General features: G+C 42.6%; 1 protein-coding gene across 1 annotated transcript in view; it reads left to right on the top strand.

Annotated features, from left to right (window-relative positions):
* The first annotated feature begins 5,553 nt into the window (after positions 1-5,553).
* Positions 5,554-19,660, top strand: part of MEP1B (meprin A subunit beta) — a 33,208-nt gene continuing 19,101 nt past the window's right edge. Inside the window, exons 1-6 of the mRNA XM_075533240.1 lie at positions 5,554-5,635; positions 6,633-6,677; positions 6,776-6,819; positions 11,318-11,396; positions 15,864-15,981; positions 19,355-19,533. Of these exons, the coding sequence (XP_075389355.1) occupies positions 5,554-5,635; positions 6,633-6,677; positions 6,776-6,819; positions 11,318-11,396; positions 15,864-15,981; positions 19,355-19,533 (547 nt within the window). The remainder of the gene's footprint in view (positions 5,636-6,632; positions 6,678-6,775; positions 6,820-11,317; positions 11,397-15,863; positions 15,982-19,354; positions 19,534-19,660) is intronic.

The following is a 19,660-nucleotide window of genomic DNA, read 5'->3' as shown; positions in this document are numbered from 1 at the left end:
ACCTATGGATGGACTGAACATTACCACGAGCTCTTAGAGTAAGGCATGTCAATTTGTGATTTCCACATTGGGTGGCTGCCTGGTCACCCACCTCAGGGAGAGTACTGGTTACAAGGGCCATTTGATAACTAGTTCACTGAACTCAACAAAATATTAGGTATTGGTTCTGCCTAACCAGTGTTAACTGACTGAATCCTACCATTGCCCATTGTGTTTCTAAGGATGTAAATCTGTCTAGAAGCGGACTCCCATCTCCTTCTCCCCTGGAGCTGCTGGTGAATCAAACCGCAGCCCTATAGGTTAGCAGTCACGCACTTGAACCACGGTGTCACCAGGGTTTCTCTACCTCTTCCTAGATCCATGTGTCAGTCTGGGTCCTTTAGAGAAACAAGTCTACAGAAACGCATGTATAAGAGAGAGTTTTATATAAAGGGTAAGTGCCCATCAAGAAAACATCCCAACCCAGTGCTGCTCAAGCCCACAAGTCCAACATTAACCCATATGTCCAACACCAATCCACACAGTCCTCCTCCATCTCACGAAACAGACGCAATGATGCTGACTGCAGGAGGAAAGCTGGGTCAGTGAATGTGTAAGCCTCTCAGCGCTGGCAGGGGCCTCCACATGGGTGCTCCAGCACCCAGGGCTGCACTGGGGTAGGTCCATGTGGCTTCTCTTTGGGGATATCTTGCAGGAAGTGAGCCTTGCCAGCTAAAGCAGGGAACTGGCTAAGGCAGCTGCAACCTGGTCCAATGATCACAAAGCAAGAGACCTGAGAACTAGAAAGGCAAGGCTCACTGAGTCATTTATCCCTCCGCCCTTCAATTAACCCCACAGGTGTTTATCAGCCAGGTTGGCACAATAAACTAACTACCTCAATCCATTTCATTTATTGTCAAGTAATGTACCCTCCATAATATGCCATAGAATTCTTATCAGATTTACTAAAGTACTAGGATGAAGTTAATAAAATTATCATTTATTCATGATTTATTTATTTATTTTAGTTTGTTTTTGTTTTATTTCCAAATCTGGACAAGTTTTTCTACTCCAAGAGTCATTTATCAAAATAACCATGCTCTTGTTTCTGGACATTTTGGTTGGTTTGGTTTTTTTTTCATTCACGTATTTATTCCAGTCAAAAGAATGACAATTTAAAGCCATTTTTTAAAGTTAAAGGAGAATTTGGGGCACAGCTGCATTAATGAAACTGACCTGGATCTAAAGAGCAACCCTAACAGGTGTGTCCTGTTGCCGTGGGGGAATAAATACATAACACTTACACAGGAGATTCCAGTAGGAGCTGAGGGGCGGCACGCCACCCTTTGAAAGAAACAGCCCAGAAACAGGCTGCAAAGAACTTGCATTAACATTGTACTGCCTGACGGGAACATCCCCAAGGTGACTGCGAACGCCCACGCCGATTCCACGCACCGCACCCGGGCTTGGCCCCTCTGCCTTCCTGGGTCACACCCAAATCCAGAAAGGCTCCCGCACCCATCCCTTACTCTGGAACACGCAGCGCAGCTGGCAGCTGGCACCTCTGGGAAAACCGGGGTCCAGGCTCGTTTGTTTACATGACAGGCCATATGCACGCACTTCATGAACAAGCCTAGAGTATTTTCACAATTTTTCCATTTTTCTTACAAAAAAAAAATTAGGTAGCCCATTCAAAGCTTTGAAAATGAAAGAAAAAGAAAGAAAACTTCAAGGGATGTATGCCCCAAAGCTCTCAGTCCCAGAGGCGTGCTCATTTGTTCCGGGGCTGGGAAGCCATGTAGAGGGCGATGCAGCAGTAGATGGTCCCGCCCAGCGTCAGCGCCATATTCATGATTTATTTTTGAGATGAAGGGCATGGGCATTGCGAGAGAAAGGATTCAGTCTACAGGACATTTTGTTGAAAACTCTGTACCACTTCCTTAAGCAAGCCTTTTCCCATTCCCGATCTGCCACCCTCAGGTTTAGAACATAGTCTTATTCCATGCGGCTTCCGAGAACGACATTGGCAAGAGGACCACTCTTTGCTGATGCGTCCTGATGGTCTCCGAGAATCCACAAACACTAGCGTCTCAAGGATTGGGGCTCCCTGCTCCTGATACTGTTTGGGAACAAATGAAGACTAGGGGTGGAGCGGTAACCAAAGGCAAAGACTGATTTCTGAGACCCCACGCGGAAGTTATGGCTTCTTCCTACTGGGGATCCAAGGGGGAGCTGCACATGCGTCAACCAAGCAAGCGTAGCTGCTGTCTCCAAGAGCTGCGCTGACCACTCCACAAAGACTGAAGGCTGCGTCAGTCATCGCCAAAGCACATTCAATCACTCCGTCAACGGCTTTTCCTGGGATTCCCCGAGAGACTCTTTCCACAGCGCAGTCAGGGTTCAGCACAGATGCCAACAGCCCCAACACAGAGAGTGGTTGGTGTTCGATGGTCGAGTGACAAATCTCAGCTCTCGCACACACACACAAACTCAGACGCGCCGCGTTAATGCCATTTGTTTTCGTAATGGTGATGTTAGGTGCTGTCGAGCCCGTGCCGACTCGTCGCGACCCTCTGCACCAGAGTGAAGCGACCCCGCGCCAGCCTGCATTGCCGTGTTTGAGCCCATGGCAGCCGTCGCAGTGGCGATTTATCTCATGGAGGGCCTTCCTTTTTCACTGTCCCTCTATTTCACCAACTATGATATTCTTCTCCAGGATTGGTCTCTCCTGATACTATGTCCAAAGTTCCAAAGATGATGTCCTGTCATCCTCACCACTAAGGAGCATTCTGGCTGTACTTCTTCCAAAACAAATGTGTTGGTTCTTTGGGTCGTCCACAGTGCTTTCAATACCATGACTCGGGTCAGGCACACATAGTCCTCAAAGTGACATCCGAGCTTTGCAACACTTTCCAGAGGTCTTGTGAAGTGGATTTACCCAGTAAAATGCATCGTTTGATCTCTTGACCGCTGTTTTCATGGGCATTGCTTGTATAGTCAATAAGGCACAAATACCGGTACATGTCTTTCTGGTATTCTCTGTTTTCAGCAGTTGGCTTAATATCCTTCAAATGTTTGTAATTTATATTTTAAAAATTATTTGGGGGATTCTAGGAGCAAATCAGAAATGGATCAATATCTAACCCTTTAACTCTTGTCTTACCCAGAGATGGTGGGAATACTTATTTGTATAGCATTCTCCCAAATATTTTATTTTTGCTACATGTCTTTTCATATTCCTTATTTTATTTTTTATTTTAAACACTTAAAAAACTGTGGTTAGATAATAGATTTTATATTTCAGCCCTTATTATCTATGTAATTTATTGATATAGATAGCACCCTCCATATTGTACATACCTTATCGCTATTTATTTCCTCCCACCACCACCCCCCCTTGCACCCCCATCGCCTCATTGTTTCTTTAGCACAGACTGGGATAAATATTAAGCTGGAGTGGGAAAGAAAATGTTATGGAAGGTTGATCTTTCAAAATGTTTATCCGACCACGCAAGGAAGGTGAGATCAAGACACATGGAATGGAGTCAGAAAGCAGACTTCCCTGGATAGAAGCTATCACAAGAAGGAAAACCCCAGAAATAATCAAGATAGATTATGAACATTATTTTATTAGAAAGCCAGTGACCATTCTTAGTTTTTTTTTGTTTTGTTTTTACCACTACCCAAGTTCTCTTGATGGGAATTGTCAAGTATGAGTTATATTGCTATTTTGTTTCTTTGTAGCTGAGTATCAACTAGGCCAGATTTCCAGCATAGCAATGAACTTTGCAATGCCATAATTAGTAAGCACTCAAGTTTTCAATTTTGTGTTTTAGTGACTTATTTTCTATTTTCTGTTGGGAATATATACAGCAGATCACACACCAACTTAACCAAGTCTCCATGTACAAGTTAGTGACATTGATCGTGTTCTTTGAGCTGTGCACCATTCTGACCGCTCCTTTTCTGAGCGCGTCCCCTACCTGGACACAAACTCATGTCCCCTAAACTTCCGGTGTCATCTTTTGGGTCGCTGTTGTCAGTTGTAATCATTATAGACAGTTCTTCAGGCATTCTTTCCTAAGGAAGCTAAAATAGCTCAATGCGTTTTTAAATAAAGCAACGGATCAACAATGCAGTGGACACAACTCGGGGTGTTTAAACAGCACAGGCTATATGAAGAGAAGCTTCCTCAATGTTTAGTATGAGAAAGATTGAGATGAAAAATTAGTTTGGTATATTCTTTTGTTAACATGGCATTTCATGTTCTTAGGGAACAGTAGGTAGATATTATAGAACTTATTTTACTGACCAATCTCAGCCAGGCACCTGGCTGTTGAATATTGACATAGGAGAAAGAGGTAAAAAAAAAAAAAACACAACACACCACCCTTCCCTACAGCTTGCTGCAGAACTGTGGGGAGGATCCTGGACTTTACCTCCTTGAATGGGAGTATTCCTAGAGCTGGCCTGTAAGATGGGTCACTGAGATCAAAGGCTATATGTTACGATGTTTACCTTTTAAAAGGTGGAATCTACTTTGGGTTTCACAGTGTGCACTTTTCATCTGGAAGTCACAGCATGAATGCATGCTGTCTGCCTTGGTTTCTGTGCTGTGCCGCTTTCCTCGTGGTCTCTGGCTTGGTAAGGAAATCATGTAGGAAAAATGATTAGAAATATGTGAGCTAGTTCCTACTGGCTGCTAAATAACCATGTATTTCTCCTTTTGGAAAATAATTTCAATGTGTAAGTGACATGAGTGTTTCTTTTTGGTGAGTGGGAAAAACTGGGGCTAGGGAATGAGAAAGGAGAAGGGGCCAGAGACATGACATAAAGTTTTGGGATTTTACCTGATAATTTCTTTGTTGTGTAATGTGCTTTCTTTTGATGAGACTGAAAGGTGAACTTCGAGTATCACTGCAGTCTATATTTTATAAATAGCCTAAATATCAAGCAGGTAAAGTGACTTGCCTTTAGTTGATGAAACCCAGATTTACTGTCTATCAGTTTCATGAGCTTTAGTAGATGACATTGACTAAGGAATTTCTCAAGTTTACTTATCTTAATGCAATAGCCTAGTGTCTCACTTGATTATTTGTAGAGAATCTATTAAAATGTCATTATTTTTTATCATAATATATAAAAAAATTTTTCTTAACCTTTGGTGTCTGAAAGCTTTCTTGAGGGAAACATGAAAGTAGAATGTGAATATGAAGGTTTTGAAGAAAGTTTCTTTTAAAGAGTTCTTTTAATATTTTCACACTGGAAATAGATTTTTCAGCTTTTCAAACATTGTTCCATGAACAATTATTTTAGAAAATATTTTTTAAAGTGAACATACTAATGACTAATTTACATATTTAAGGGCTAGATTTTAACATCTGTCTTTTGGAAAAAATCTGTGAAGTTAGTTTCTTGTTTCCTTCAGCTTCAAATTCATGTAACAGGCAGTTTAATTTTCTGTATGAAATGAGAAGACCATTTGATCAAAGAAGCTCTCTTAAACTCCAGTGTAGCAGTCTTGGATATAAACCAGGAAGCAATCTGTAATGCTAGTGACCAAGAACATAATGCATGTCGTGGTATCCTAATGTCTCTTTGTGTATGTCTGTCTGTGTATACGTATTTCTTTCCCAGCCAACTCCAGAAAGCTTTGGTGAGTCTTTTGAATTTTCCTCTACATTATAGTAAAAGGAGGTTATGGGGATAGCTAACGGCAGAGCAGAGGAACCCAGGGCACATTGAATGCTAAGTCATGGCGGTCTGGTTCAACAGAGTTGCACTGACCGGTCAACAAAACTCTCGCCTTTTGGTGCAAGGACCCATATGTCAATTAGAATAATAACTGGTGGTCGAGCATAGGTCCACTAAATAGTTGGCACATGAGTATCCCACACAAACAAACATAAAGAAAGCCCACACGACAGCAACAATCACTGTCATCAAGTAGACTCCAACTGATTGAAACCATGTGTGTTCGGAGGAGAACAGCTCCGTAGGCTTTCTAAGGCTGTGACCATTCAGTAATTCATCAACAGATCCATCTTCCTAGGGTCCTCTGGGGTGGGGGCAGGGGGTTAAACTACCAACCTTTTAGCAAGTGGTTGAGCAATTGACTGCATCTCAAAGGATTTCCTAGAGACTCTATTGTTTTTTCATGTTAAATCATGATGGACTTGATAATGCAGTCTACTTCTATCCAGTTGCATATTTGCCTAGATTATTTACTCCTATGTAACTTAAAAGAATGAATTAAATTTAATTTTTTTTCTGGAGTGTTCCAAGTTGTACTGGCAAGGACGATATGTATTTGGATAGACTTCACTAGCTTGATCCCATTTAAACATTTATTTCTTACTCAACCCATTCATATAGTTGAATCTTCCAAATTAAGTTTCATATTGGAGAGTGTGTCTTATTCCTAAACTCATATGGAGGGCAAGAGAGGGTAGTGTATAATATATGTGCAAAATTCCAGATCTAAGTTTATGGGAGTTTCTTAATCAACCAATGTATGCCGAATCAGAAACTATTAATCATCTATCTAAGGCAAAAGCACCTTGCATATTTCTGATGTGATAATTGATAAAAATGGCCTTTTTTTCATAACCACAATACTCAATATGTTCTTTTTGTTGTTATTTTAGTCAGAGATGTCGATGGTGGAATTGACCAGGACATATTTGATATTAATGAAGGTTTGTTTTTTAATTTTATCTTATGAAGAATCTACTTTTTAAAGTGAGGTGTTCAAGTTAAAAATTTGCTAACATGTATTTTGATCTTTCTTCCCTAGATTTGGGGCTGGATCTTTTTGAGGGGGACATCAAACTTGATGGGGTGAGTTGGAACAATGCCAGCAAGGTCTTTCATTCAGTACTGCACGCTACAATACAGGGTACCTGGGAATGATTGGGCATGTGGACTTTGTTAAGGCCAACCATCTTGAAGGGTAGAGAATGCATGGTATGGTATCTATCCCATGAACACATCGGCATAGCAGTCTATTCGTAGTCCATCACTCAGCCATCCTGTGTGATCAAGACCCCCATCACTCACTATGTGTAACCCAAACCCAACTGCCATCGATGCCAACTCATAACCACCCTAGAGGTCGGGGGAGAACTGCTTCCAGGGCGTTTCTGGAACTGGAACTGCTTCTGGGTGTAGAAAGCCCTGTCTTGCTCCTTCAGAACCACTGGTGATTTTGAACTGCCTCCCTTGCAGTTAGCAGCCCGACATGTAATCACTACGCTATATGCGGTAAAAGAGGCATGGTGGAGGCAGTTGGCCTCCTCTAAATTCACAAGGGGAGAGAGAATAAAGAACAACAGTTCAAGACTGGTTCCTGTGAGGCTTCCCCTCTCCAACTATCCTACTGATTTTGACACCAACCATCCCTCCCACAGCAGTCTCTACTTCTCTGCTGGGTTCGATAATTTATTGCAAGAGCACACACAATTCACAGGCCACATGGGAATTAACAGGCTACAGTTCAGGATTAGAAACAGCTCAGCTACTGTTCTTTTTATCAGGACAGCCTCTTCTCAGCTGTGCCCACAGACAAACTTTGCTTTCCTTCTTTCCCTGTTAGTCCCTCAGTTCTCTTGAGATAACCCGAGCTCTGCCCTGTTCTAACACGTGTTATTACCAAGCTCTTTAGGTCCACCAATAAGTGCCCGGAGGCACCCCACTCTGCCAGTAAGCCTTTTCCCAAAGGTGCTCAGCAATCTTGCTCAGTGGGCTCGGAAGCGCACTGGCCATCTGGTTCTGCTGCCGCTGCTGCTCCTGGCCCTCTCTTGCCATCTCTGGTGTTACGCTCTCTGTGTCCCAGGTTTGGGAAGTTCTCAGCATAGTGACCTTGGGCCCAAAAGACACGCTCTACTCCTGTCTGTTCTCCTTGGTAGTACTCAGGTCTCACCTCCTGCTCTGGGCTTGCATGATAGTAAATCTCCTTGTTAGATTTCTTACACTCTATTTACACCCGATCATTTGGTGGCTGTTACAAGACTAGCTTGAATGGCCATATAAAGGTGATCCATCCACAAGAAAAAGCTTAAAAACAAAGAAAGAAACACAGACAGAAATACATTTTACTGTAATTGATCTTAGTGATTGGGTTGATTTTCACCATTGAAGCAATGACATCTTCATTTTAAAAATAGAACCTAACCAATCAAATCCAATAGAAGCAAAATTAAATAGAATTTATAAACCTCCTCAATAAATCAGGCTTCCTACCATAGTAAATAGGTTTTATGGCTTCTGACTTCAGCTAAAAATAGTAGTTCCAAGTAAAGGTCCTCCAAATCTGTCATTAAAAATATACTGATTTTTATTGAAAGCAATCATACACAGGCACTTCTTATATAGCTTAAAGGCATGTAAACATTTGTTATCATAAGTGATGTGTGCTGATGAGTAATTCTGATTTAGGAGTCGTGTGACCGTTGATGACAGGGGATAGCTGCCGCAGAGGGCTTTCTCTCAAAATCTCACTGCCGTTGAGTCAGTGCTGACTCATAGCAACCCCCTGTGGATTTCTGAGACTCTCATTCCTGATGGGAGTAGAAAGCCCTGTCTGTCTCCTTCGGAGTGGCTGGTGGTTTCGAACTGCCAACCTAGTGGATTGCAGCCCAATGTGTAATCAAGGATGCCACCCAGGCTCCTGGGCTGTAATATTTATGGGAGCGGATTGCATGGAGCAGCTGGTGGGCTCCAATTGATGACACAACCTTTAAGCTGGCCACTGAGTGCTTAACCACTGTGCCACCAGACTCCTTTAAAGCAAAGTGAACAGCCCTCTAGCGCCTCGGGGAGGTGCCCTCTCCAGAATCAGTTATGCATCCTGGCTTGACTCTTCCATCTGCATTTTCTGCTCCATCTCACCTTGTGGCCAGGTGTTGGCTACCATTGATTTGTCAATGACTGCAACATCTATCTGGACGCCACTCCTCTTCTGAATTCCAAAGTGGTCCAAATGGCTCAGTACTGGACTATGAACAGGAAAGTTCGTGGTTCAAACCCACCCAGGTGTCACCTGGGATAAAAAGCCTGCTGGCCTGCTTCTGAAAGTTCACCCCATTGACACCCTCTGGAGCAGCACTGCTCCGCATCCCGGCTGTTGTCCTGAATTACCATCAAGTCGACGGCAACAACAACGGTTCTTTTCTCTTCCGAGTTCCAAACTGATCTCTGCAAAGGACAATGTGTCAGTTCCATCTCAAGGTCTCAATGTCTCAAACCTCAGGTGTCCTTCACCAAACTCCCAGCATCGCACAAATTGTTCCTCCCTGGGCTTCCTTCTTGATAAAATAATCACCACCCGCCTCCCTATGCCATTGAATAAGTGACAACATCAGAAGTCACTGTTGTTTCCCCTTTCTTTCAGTTCACCAGGCACCCTCCCGCCTGTGTTCCAAATCAGTTCAGTTCTCACCAAAAGCCAAGCCTGACATCCATCGTCTCTTCTTTGGATCTTCCCCACCACCTTTTAATTAGTCTCTATTTCAAAATATTGACTTCCTATCATCTTTTCCAAGGAGCTCAGATATTGCAAGGATTAGATGCTGGGCTGCTAATGGAAAGGTGGCAGGTCAAACCCACCCAGCTCTGTGGGAGAAAAGACCTGGTCATGGAGAAGGAACCCCCAGGAGGCAGTTCTACTGTGCGACACTGGATCGCTGTGACCCCCCAAATAGACTCGACAAGCACCTCACAACACCACAGCCACAACCACCACAGCATCAGCAACAGAGAGCTTTCTACTCTATGTTCTTCAGCCTCCACAGCAAGGTGGTCTTGAAAATAAACAACTGGCATTATTTTATGAAAACAGCTTCCCCTTGCATTAAAAAACAAACAAAGGTCCAGTTGGTATCGACTTGATGGCAGCGGATTGGCTTTCTTTGGTTTCCAGGGCTGTGCACGATCTCTCTTTCGTCTCCGGAGCCCTGGAGGAGAGGCACCTTACAAGTTGGGTTGCTCCCCGCGAGAAAGACGAGGCTTTCTGTTCCGCCGAGACCTGGTGCTGTTATGTTGTTGGGTGCCATCGACCGATTCTGACTCAACAGAACCCAAACACTGCCTGCTGTCTCGCCTTACGCACGGTTGTTCTGACTTTTGAGCTCCTTGCTGCCTCCGTTGTGTCTGTCAGTCTTGTCAAGGGCCTTCCTCTTTTTCATTGCCCTTCTATGTCACCAAGCACGATGTCCTTCTCCAGGAACGGGCTCTCCTGACAACACTCCCAAAGCACATGAGACAAAGTCTTTCCATCTTTGCCTCTAAGGAGCATTCTGACTATACTTCTTCCGAGACAGCTTGGTTTGTTCTTTTGGCGGCCCACGGTTCTTTCTATCTTCTTGGCCAGCACCATCGTTCAAATGCAGTCGTTCTTCAGTCTTCCTTAGTCAATGTCCAACTTTCTCATGTATACGAAATGCAGATAATTGAGGTTTTTTTGGCTCAGTTCCTTTTTGTATATTTTTCATTTCTAGTGTAGGAAGTGAATCTATAATTCGACCATGTTTGAAAAAAAATTCTACCATGTTTGCATTGGGCAAGTCTGCTGCATAAAGTGTTGAAAAGCAAGGATGTCTTTTGAAGACTAAGATGTGGCTGAGCTAAGCCCTGGCATTTCTAGCCTCCTCATGTACATGTGAAAGTTGGTCACTGAATAAAGAAGACTGAAAAAGAATCGATGCGTTTAAATCGTGGTGCAGGCAAACAATGCTGAAGATACTGTGGACTGCCAGAAGAACAAATCTGTCTCCCAAGAAGTGCAGTTAGAATGGCCCTTAGGAGGGAGGATGAGGAGGTTTCAGCTCCTATACATTGGACATGGTGTCAGAAGGGACCAGGCCATGGACAAGGACATCATGCTTGGGACAGTTAAAGAGCATCAAAAAAACAAGAAAGAGGAAGGCCTGCCATGAGATGGGATTGACCCAGTGGTGGCAACAACGGGCTCAAACCAAACGAGAATCGTGTGGAAGGTTTAGGACGAGGCCGTGTCTGTTCTGTGGAGGATGGGTTGCCACGGGTCGGAGCCAACGCAATGGCACTTAATAGCAACAGCCAGTGCTTCTAGCTTACTTTCCCAAAGTTAATTCCTTATATCATTTTGCATTACGTATTTAAGGTTCGCTATGGCACTGATGATTGAGATGAATGAATTCCTCCAGGAAACCTCGTTGTACGACGAGAGAAGTAGAGACACATGCCATGCACACCCACACCATTGTAAAAGAAAAGCTTTAAACTTTATTTTCAGATGAATTGTTGATTGGGAAATTGCTACCTAGATTCATTTAATGAACTCTTCTTTTATTGTTGACAGGCACAAGAGAGAAATTCCATAATCGGGGAAAAATATAGATGGCCTCACACCATTCCATATGTACTGGAAGACAGCTTGGGTTAGTAATCCACCGTAGAATAGCAATAACTAATGTTTGTTCTTGATTGACTATTGTTACAATATTTCCAAAGACGACTCATTTGGTTTTTAAAGGTTTTTGCTGGTTTGTTTGTGGCTTGGTGGTTCAGGAGCTTCCAGGGGTATCTCTGCTCTGTCTTATCTTAGCTGGGCACCATCAGCTTTCTTCACCACATTTGCTTATGCACCCACTTTGTCTTCAGTGATCATGTCGGGCAGATGAGCATTATGGAATGCCAGTTTAATAGAATAAAGTGTTCTTGTATTGAGGGAGTACTTGAGTAGAGGCCCAATGTCCATCTCCGACCTTAATACTAAGCCTATAAATAAATGCACATAGATCTATCTTCCCATAATCATATATAAATATATTTACAGATGCACATGCCTGTATTTAGACCTCTATAAATGCCCTTTGCCTCCTAGTTCTGTCCTCTATTTCCAAAGAGTTAATTTTTCACAGAGGCAATTAGTCACACCTTCCATTTCCTCCTCTAGTCTTTCTCTATTGCTCCAGGTGAAGAGAGATCAATTGTTACTCTTTTGTGATTAGTTTTTTAAGGTTAATTAATTTTTGATGAATTAAAATACATCTTATTTTATTTTATATATTTTATTAGCATATTTTATTCTCCTAAGAGTAGTCCATGAAAGGCTAGTGATCTTTCATTTGGTTGCATCTTTGAGGGTTTTGTCACTTTTTAAGCCAAAGTGACCCTACCCTAGCCTATTATATAAGCAAGTGGTTCTCAACCTGTGGGTCACGATCTCTTTGGGGGTTTAACAACCCTTTCACAGGGGTTGCCTGATTTATAACAGTAGAAAAATTACAGCTAGTAACAACAGTAGAAAAACTACAGCAAGTAACAAGAAAAATAATTTTATGGTTGGAGTCACTACAGCATGAGGACCTGTGTGAAAGGGTCTTGGTAGTAGGAAGGCGGAGAACCACTGCAGCTCTAGGTATTTGTCTTTAAAATAAAACCAGATAGTGAGTTCCTTGACGACAGGAGCTCATTTTCATCTTGCAAATTGGAGGCTTAGCACAGTTCCTAGCATTATAATAATAAGCAGTTAATAAATAATAATAAAATAAACTGATAAACATTCACGAGTGAAACACACTAGATGTAACTATTTTAGCCCAGATCTAATGCAAATGGTGCATGTTTTTATATAATTCCAGTACTTTTTCTGCTTTATGTCTGTTTTCTCATGCTACATAGTCTTTACCATTATAATAAAAATCTTTTTAAAAAGACTTTTTAAAATGTTTATTTCTGTGATTTTGATTCCAATTGAGAAAATATCTTTCCAGGGTAATCGTGTTGAATTGAACTTCCCCCTCTGTTCCAAAAAGAAGAGTGTCCCTTCTCAGGCCAGAAATGTACAACGTCTGGAAATGACTCGGGCCATAGAATCACTAAGCAAGTTCATGCTTACATGTAGCAAAGTAAATGTTTATGAAGAGTTTTCTAGAAGTGAGTTCTAAAAGTGATTTCTGGTAAACAAACCCGTAAAATTTTACTAGTAGGTGTTAGTGTTTTGTTTAGTTTTTTAAACTTTTAAAATGTGAATTGGGTAAAAGTTTACAGGGCAGATCATCCGTTTTACATTCAACAATTCGTACACATTTTGTTTCTGCTTATTCATTGTAATCCTCTCAATGCTCCATCACTTATCCTACTTCCTCACTGTTTCCTGTGCTTACTCCTTTTTTGCTTAGCCTTCGTACCTTGGCCATTGGGTAAATGCAGCCTTTTTGATCTGAAGTGGTTGATTCATATAAAGGGTGTGTGTCTCCCTAGTATTGTCGTCCCCCTGCAGATTAGTCTGCTAGCTTTGCTTTCTGATTCTGGTTGACTGCTAGATGCAGGTCAACTGCAAGTGACAACACTTGAAGTGGTGACTATGGCCCCCAGTGAGTAAGTTATAATTTCATGTCTGAGTACCAGAGATAGTGTGGAGTAGGGTAAGCAAGGTGGGGGATAGAAATAAAGACCAACGTGCTAAGAACCCAAAGGGACTAACAGGGGGTAAAAATTCTGAGCAGCTGCTTGTTTGGTTTCCAGGCTTGCTTATCCTTTTAGATTTAGAGCCTAAAAACCTACGTGGGATGATCCCAGGTGGAGCTCTTTGACATCTGGCATCTATGATAGTAAGTGAATTAAAGTCCTTGGTTAATCAAGTCCCTTGGTAAATAAAGAACTTATCTTGGTAGGGGGCTCTGCAGTTTGCGAAGCTTGCAGATATGTTCTCTGATTTGATTCTCAAAATGACTCTATCACTGAGCTTTGATACAAGGTTAAGGACGAACCAGTACGTTCATGTTTTTAAAACAGTAACACGCAGGTTGGTGTCATCATGCCTTATTTTGAAGAGGTGTTAGACTTGAAATAATGATCCAAATGTAATGTAAATTTATAGTGGAGAATATTTGGGAAAACATTTAAATACTTGACCAAACCAAAGGTCCAAACCAGGACCACTGATTTATAGTAACCCTATAAATAACTGCTCCCTAGGACTTCCGGGGCTAAAACTCTACAGGAAGAGACAGCCTCATCTTTCTCCCTCAGAGAAACTGGTGGGTGTGAATTCCTGACTTTAAGGTTAGCAGCCCTACCCACAACCCACTACACCACCCGGAGTCCTAAATACTTGCCACAAGGAAGCACTGAAATATGTTCCGGACATACAATGCAGTTCCCCAAAGGATACAAATAATATTTAACAATGAAGCATATTTTCATGATATAATATTTAGTGAAAATACAAAAATTAAAAAATAACCCAAACCAAGCTCATCAAATTGATTCCAACTCTTAGCTCTTTACAGGAGTAGAAAGGCTCCTCTTTCTCCAGAGGAGCAGCAAGGAGTGGGTTCGAACTGCTGAATGCATAGTATGTGGTAGTGTGAAAGGTTGGCCTCTGGGTATCCTTTTTGCATGCATGGAGTTTAGGACCTTATTTTTAGGAAAGGAGCCCTGGTGGCGTAGTGGCCAATGTGTTGGACTGCTAGTCACAAAGTGAGCAGTTCGAACCCACCAACTGCACCGTGGTAGAGTGATGAGACTCTCCACTCCTGTAAAGATTTACAGCTTCAGAAACACACAGGGGCAGTTTGACCCTGTCGACAGGGCTGTATGAATCAGGATTGATTCCGGGGTAGTGAGCCAAACAAAACCCACTTATGGGAACCTTGTTCTTGACCCTCTTAGACCTGCTTAGAAAGAGGAGCTCAGAGTATTATTCCCCGAAAGGCTGGGCAATGGTCCCTAACGAAGGGAGGAAGGAAATGAATCCTGGATAATAGACACTCACGTTACCTGGGACACCACCTGCATTTTCTGCTCGTACTCTCACAAAATCCCTGCGATGCGGGTTTACTTCCTCATGTTACCATTCCAAAGGTTCATTAAATCAGCAAAGGTTAGGACAGGAATGAACTTAGCTCTCTGGCTCCAAAGTCCAAGGGATTTCCTCTGCCACACTACATTCCCACCTCCGGGCAGGCCAGCGCCCTTCCCTTCACTGATACCTGGCCCCGCTGGAGGTGGTCTCTCCGTGTGCAGCTGAGACAGCTGCTCCCTCCACGTGACACCAGAGCTTCTTTTCCACACGTCTTTGTGGCTTTTCAAGCCTCTTCATTTCTACATATTTACCCATCCCAATAGCACCACGCTTCCTTCAAAGCAGTGGTTCTTAACCCAATTTGGGGCCCTGGATTAATTTGAGCATCTTATGAAAGCTCTTCCCAGAGAATGCACCTCTCTTTCTTTCTTTCACACACACACACACACACACACACACACACACACACACACACACACACTTTACATGCTATTTCGGAGCATTCATGGACCCCGTAAATAATGTCAAGGTCCTTCTATTAAATGTTAGGTGCATTTCATGCACACATTGTAGGTTCTTGGGTGGAACATGTGATAGTTGTTTATTTTAGTGTCCTGTGTTCCAACGTCTAGTCTCCTAGGTAAAGAAATGCCCATTTTCTTGTTCCACAAGGAATCTAACGGCTCCTGAGAAATGTGTGGGAAAGGCAAAACAAGGGATCCGAAGAATAATAAAACACTTGCGTATGCCACTTACTTAATTGGTGCTGAATATTAAATTTTATGAAAACAAAACACTGGCTGCCTTTAAGGGGTTGTTTTTATTGCTGTCAGGGACCATGAGTCAGTTCCAGGTTCTGACTCCTTGCGGACCTGTACTCAGCAGCAGGGAACACTAGCTGGTCCGGGCCCATCCTCACAACCTTGCTATGTCTGAGTCCAGTTGCTGCAGCCTCTTTGTCAATCTGTTTCATTGAGAACCGTCTTCCTTTTCACTCGTTCAAGCAATATCATCACGGTCTATTTTCACAGTGAATTATTTAATACGTGGTCATTATTTTAATAAATCTATTTTGCTTGTGTTCTTTCTTCAGAAATGAATGCGAAGGGAGCGATCCTCAATGCGTTTGAACGCTATCGCCTAAAAACTTGCATTGACTTCAAGCCTTGGGCTGGAGAAGCTAACTACATAGCCGTGTTTAAGGGCAGCGGGTAGGTTGAAGACCTGGCTCAGATGAGAACTCTGTGTAAGGGACATCATATCCCAGACATTGGCCTGGGTTAGGACCGTTAATATGCGGGCAACTCTTGCTGGTTGCTGAAGAATAAATGATGAGTGGAACCTAGGTCCTCTCGCTGTAACAAATACTATGTTTCATACCTGTAACCAGCCCACCAAAGTGATTGGCATGAGGCAGAGGGGATCGATTTCTTCTATCTCACACTCTTGTGAGTGGTGGCAAATGGTTGTAATTTCCTTGTTTATTTGCCCCTTCAAGAAATGCACAATCACTTAAAGACCAATTTCTTTATAAAGAATGGGTGAATGGTGAGAATTGTTCATTGTTTCCTTCTTTTTATTTATATGTATTACTAACTTATTTACAGTGCATGTGTTTTGCTGATGTGGTATTATGAAAGGTTGACTTCTGAGTGTCTTATGGGCAGAAGAATTATATATGCATATGTTTAGCAATTCATAACTTGAGATAAGAAGGTAGTGCTATCTATACCAAGTCCAGCCATTCTTTTTAAAAATTTTTCACAGTTTTATTTGGTACTGCATCCCCGTATCGTACACTTCAGTAGTTTAATCATGCCGAGGAGCGCCGTGTGATCCTTACCACAATCAGTTGTGGAATGCTCCTCTTCCGTGTACTCCTAGTTATGGGTGTAATTATGTTTTTAATTGTGGCAAAAACATACACAATAAAAATGCTCAAATCCAATAACGTCCACATGTACAATTCGGTGCCCTTGATTACGCTCTTCACATTGTACAGCCATTATTGATATTTTCCCCAAATTATTCCACCACTTTAACATAAACTCCATAACAACATTCCCTAAGAATTCTTCCTCCTTCATCCATGGTAACCACTGACCAAGTGTTTTTTTAAGTAATCATTTTATTGGGGAACACTTACAAATCTTATAACAATCCATCATTCAATTGTACACCTGTACATATGGTGTCATCAACATTTCCAAAACATTTTCTTTCTACTTCATCCCTTGGTATCAGCTCCTCTTTTTTAAAAAAAAAATTTATTAATATATATATTTTTAATTTTTTTTTATTTTAACAATTTATTGGGGCTGATACAATTCTTTTCACTGTTCATACATATACATACATCAATTGTATAAAGCACATCTGTACAGTCTTTGCCCTAATCATTTTTTTCTCTTTTCTTCTTTTACATTTTATTAGGGACTCATACAACTCTTACCACAATCCATACATATACATACATCAATTGTATAAAGCACATCCATACATTCCCTGCCCCAATCATTCTCAAGGCATTTGCTCTCCACTTAAGCCCCTTGCATCAGGTCCTCTTTTTTTCCCCCCCTCCCTCCCCTTTCCCCCCTCCCTCATATGCCCTTGGTAATTTATACCTCGTTATTTTGTCATATCTTGCCCTATCCGGAGTCTCCCTTCCCCCCTTCTCTGCTGTCCCTCTCCCAGGGAAGAGGTCACATGTGGATCCTTGTAATCAGTTCCCCCTTTCCAACCCACTCACCCTCCACTCTCCCAGCATCGTCCCTCACACCCTTGGTCCTGAAGGTATCATCCACCCTGGATTCCCTGTACCTCCAACCCTCATATGTACCAGTGTACAGCCTCTGTCCTATCCAGCCCTGCAAGGTAGAATTCGGATCATGGTAGTTGGGGGGAGGAAGCATCCAGGATCTGGGGGAAAGCTGTGTTCTTCATCGATACTACCTCACACCCTAATTAACCCATCTCCTCTCCTAAACCCCTCTATGAGGGGATCTCCATTGGCCGACACTTGGGCCTTGGGTCTCCACTCTGCACTTCCCCCTTCATTTAATATAATATATATACACATACATATATACATATACACATATATACACATACATACACACAATTATATCTTTTTTTTTTTTTGCATGATGCCTTATATCTGGTCCCTTGGGCACCTCGTGATCGCACTGGCCGGTGTGCTTCTTCCATGTGGGCTTATTTGCTTCTGAGCGAGATGGCCGCTTGTTCACCTTCAAGCCTTTAAGACCCCAGACACTATCTCTTTTGATAGCCGGGCACCATCAGCTTTCTTCACCACATTTGCTGTGCACCCATTTGTCTTCAGCGATCCTATCATGGAGGTGTGCAGTCAATGATATGATTTTTTGTTCTTTGATGCCTGGTAACTGATCCCTTTGGGACCACTCGATCACACAGGCTGGTGTGTTCTTCCATGTGGACTTTGTTGCTTCTGAGCTAGATGGCCGCTTGTTTATCTTCAAGCCTTTGAGACCCCAGTCACTATCTCTTTTGATAGCCGGGCACCATCAGCTTTCTTCACCACATTTATTTGTTCACCCACTTTGGCTCCAGCCGTTGTGTCGGGAGAGTGAGCATCATAGTCAGCTCCTCTTTTATCCCCTCGCTCTCCCACTCTCAGGAACACTGATCAGTTATATATTATTATTGTTATTTTGTATCTGACACTGTCCATTGTCTCCCATCACCCACATTTTGGTTATGTGTTCCCTCGGCGGTGGGGAGGGGGGCGCTCTATATATCCAACCTGTGACTCCCACTTTCTCCCCTGCCCCTGCCCCTCATGATATCACTACTCCCACTACTGTATCTGAGGGGCATCTGTCCTGAATTCCATGTGTCGAGAGCTCCTATCTCTACCAATCTGTGCACTCTGGTCTAGCCAGATTTGTAAGGTAGAACTGGGTTCTGGTACTAGGGTAGAGGAAGCATTCAGGAACTGGAGGAATGATGCGTGTTTCATCGGTGCTATACTGCACCCTGGTTGAATCATCCCTTCCTTATAACCTTTCTGTGGGGGTATGTCCAATTGTCTACAGATGGCTTTGGGTCTCCACTCCAACCCCCCTTGTTCACATTTATATAATTGTTTTGGATCTTTTGACACCTGATAAAAATTTTAAGTAGTTTCATAATGTAATATTCACATATCATACACTTCCATAGTTATATCACTTTCAGTTCTCCCTCTTCCCACATTCATTAAGTCCAGCAATTCCAAGTAGTATTGAGTGTCCCTGTAATGTCCTTGTTAGTGGACACCAGGGTACCAAAGAAAACTGAAAGACTTTGAACTCCACAGGAAAAATCAGAGTTAGTCTGGCTGGGAAATGGCTTGTGTCTATGTAATATACAGTATTTGGATGAGTTCCCTACCTGGGAAGATAGTCACACCTGAGAAGAATACACAGTGTCCTGATAACAAGTGAAGGATTTGGGGAAGGAGACGAAGTGACTCAACATTGAAGATTTTGCTCTGAGGAGTCAAACCTGCACCATAATCCGTCAGTCATACTCGCTCCCACTTCTTGTTACATTCTCCTATAGATGCTGGTCTTCCGTCGGAAATAGGCATGTCGGGAGGCAAGAACTTTCCATTGGGGCCAACTGTGACCGAATAGCCACGATTCAACATGAGTTCCTCCACGCCCTGGGATTCTGGCATGAGCAATCACGTTCTGATCGGGATGACTACGTCAATATCATGTGGGACAGAATCCAGTCAGGTATGCTTGCTCTGTTGGATCTCACATCCTTTAAAGACAATTTTGTTTTAGAAGCCTCTTCCCACCCCCAAGCACTTCTTAGAACCATAGGTCTAATACTAATGTTCCATGTAAAGACCTATAAACA

The sequence above is a fragment of the Tenrec ecaudatus genome, chromosome 15, assembly GCF_050624435.1.
Source record: "Tenrec ecaudatus isolate mTenEca1 chromosome 15, mTenEca1.hap1, whole genome shotgun sequence".
NCBI lineage: Eukaryota > Metazoa > Chordata > Mammalia > Afrosoricida > Tenrecidae > Tenrec > Tenrec ecaudatus.
The sequence above is the reverse complement of the archived record's forward strand: the minus strand, read 5'-3'. Positions and strand labels throughout refer to the sequence as shown.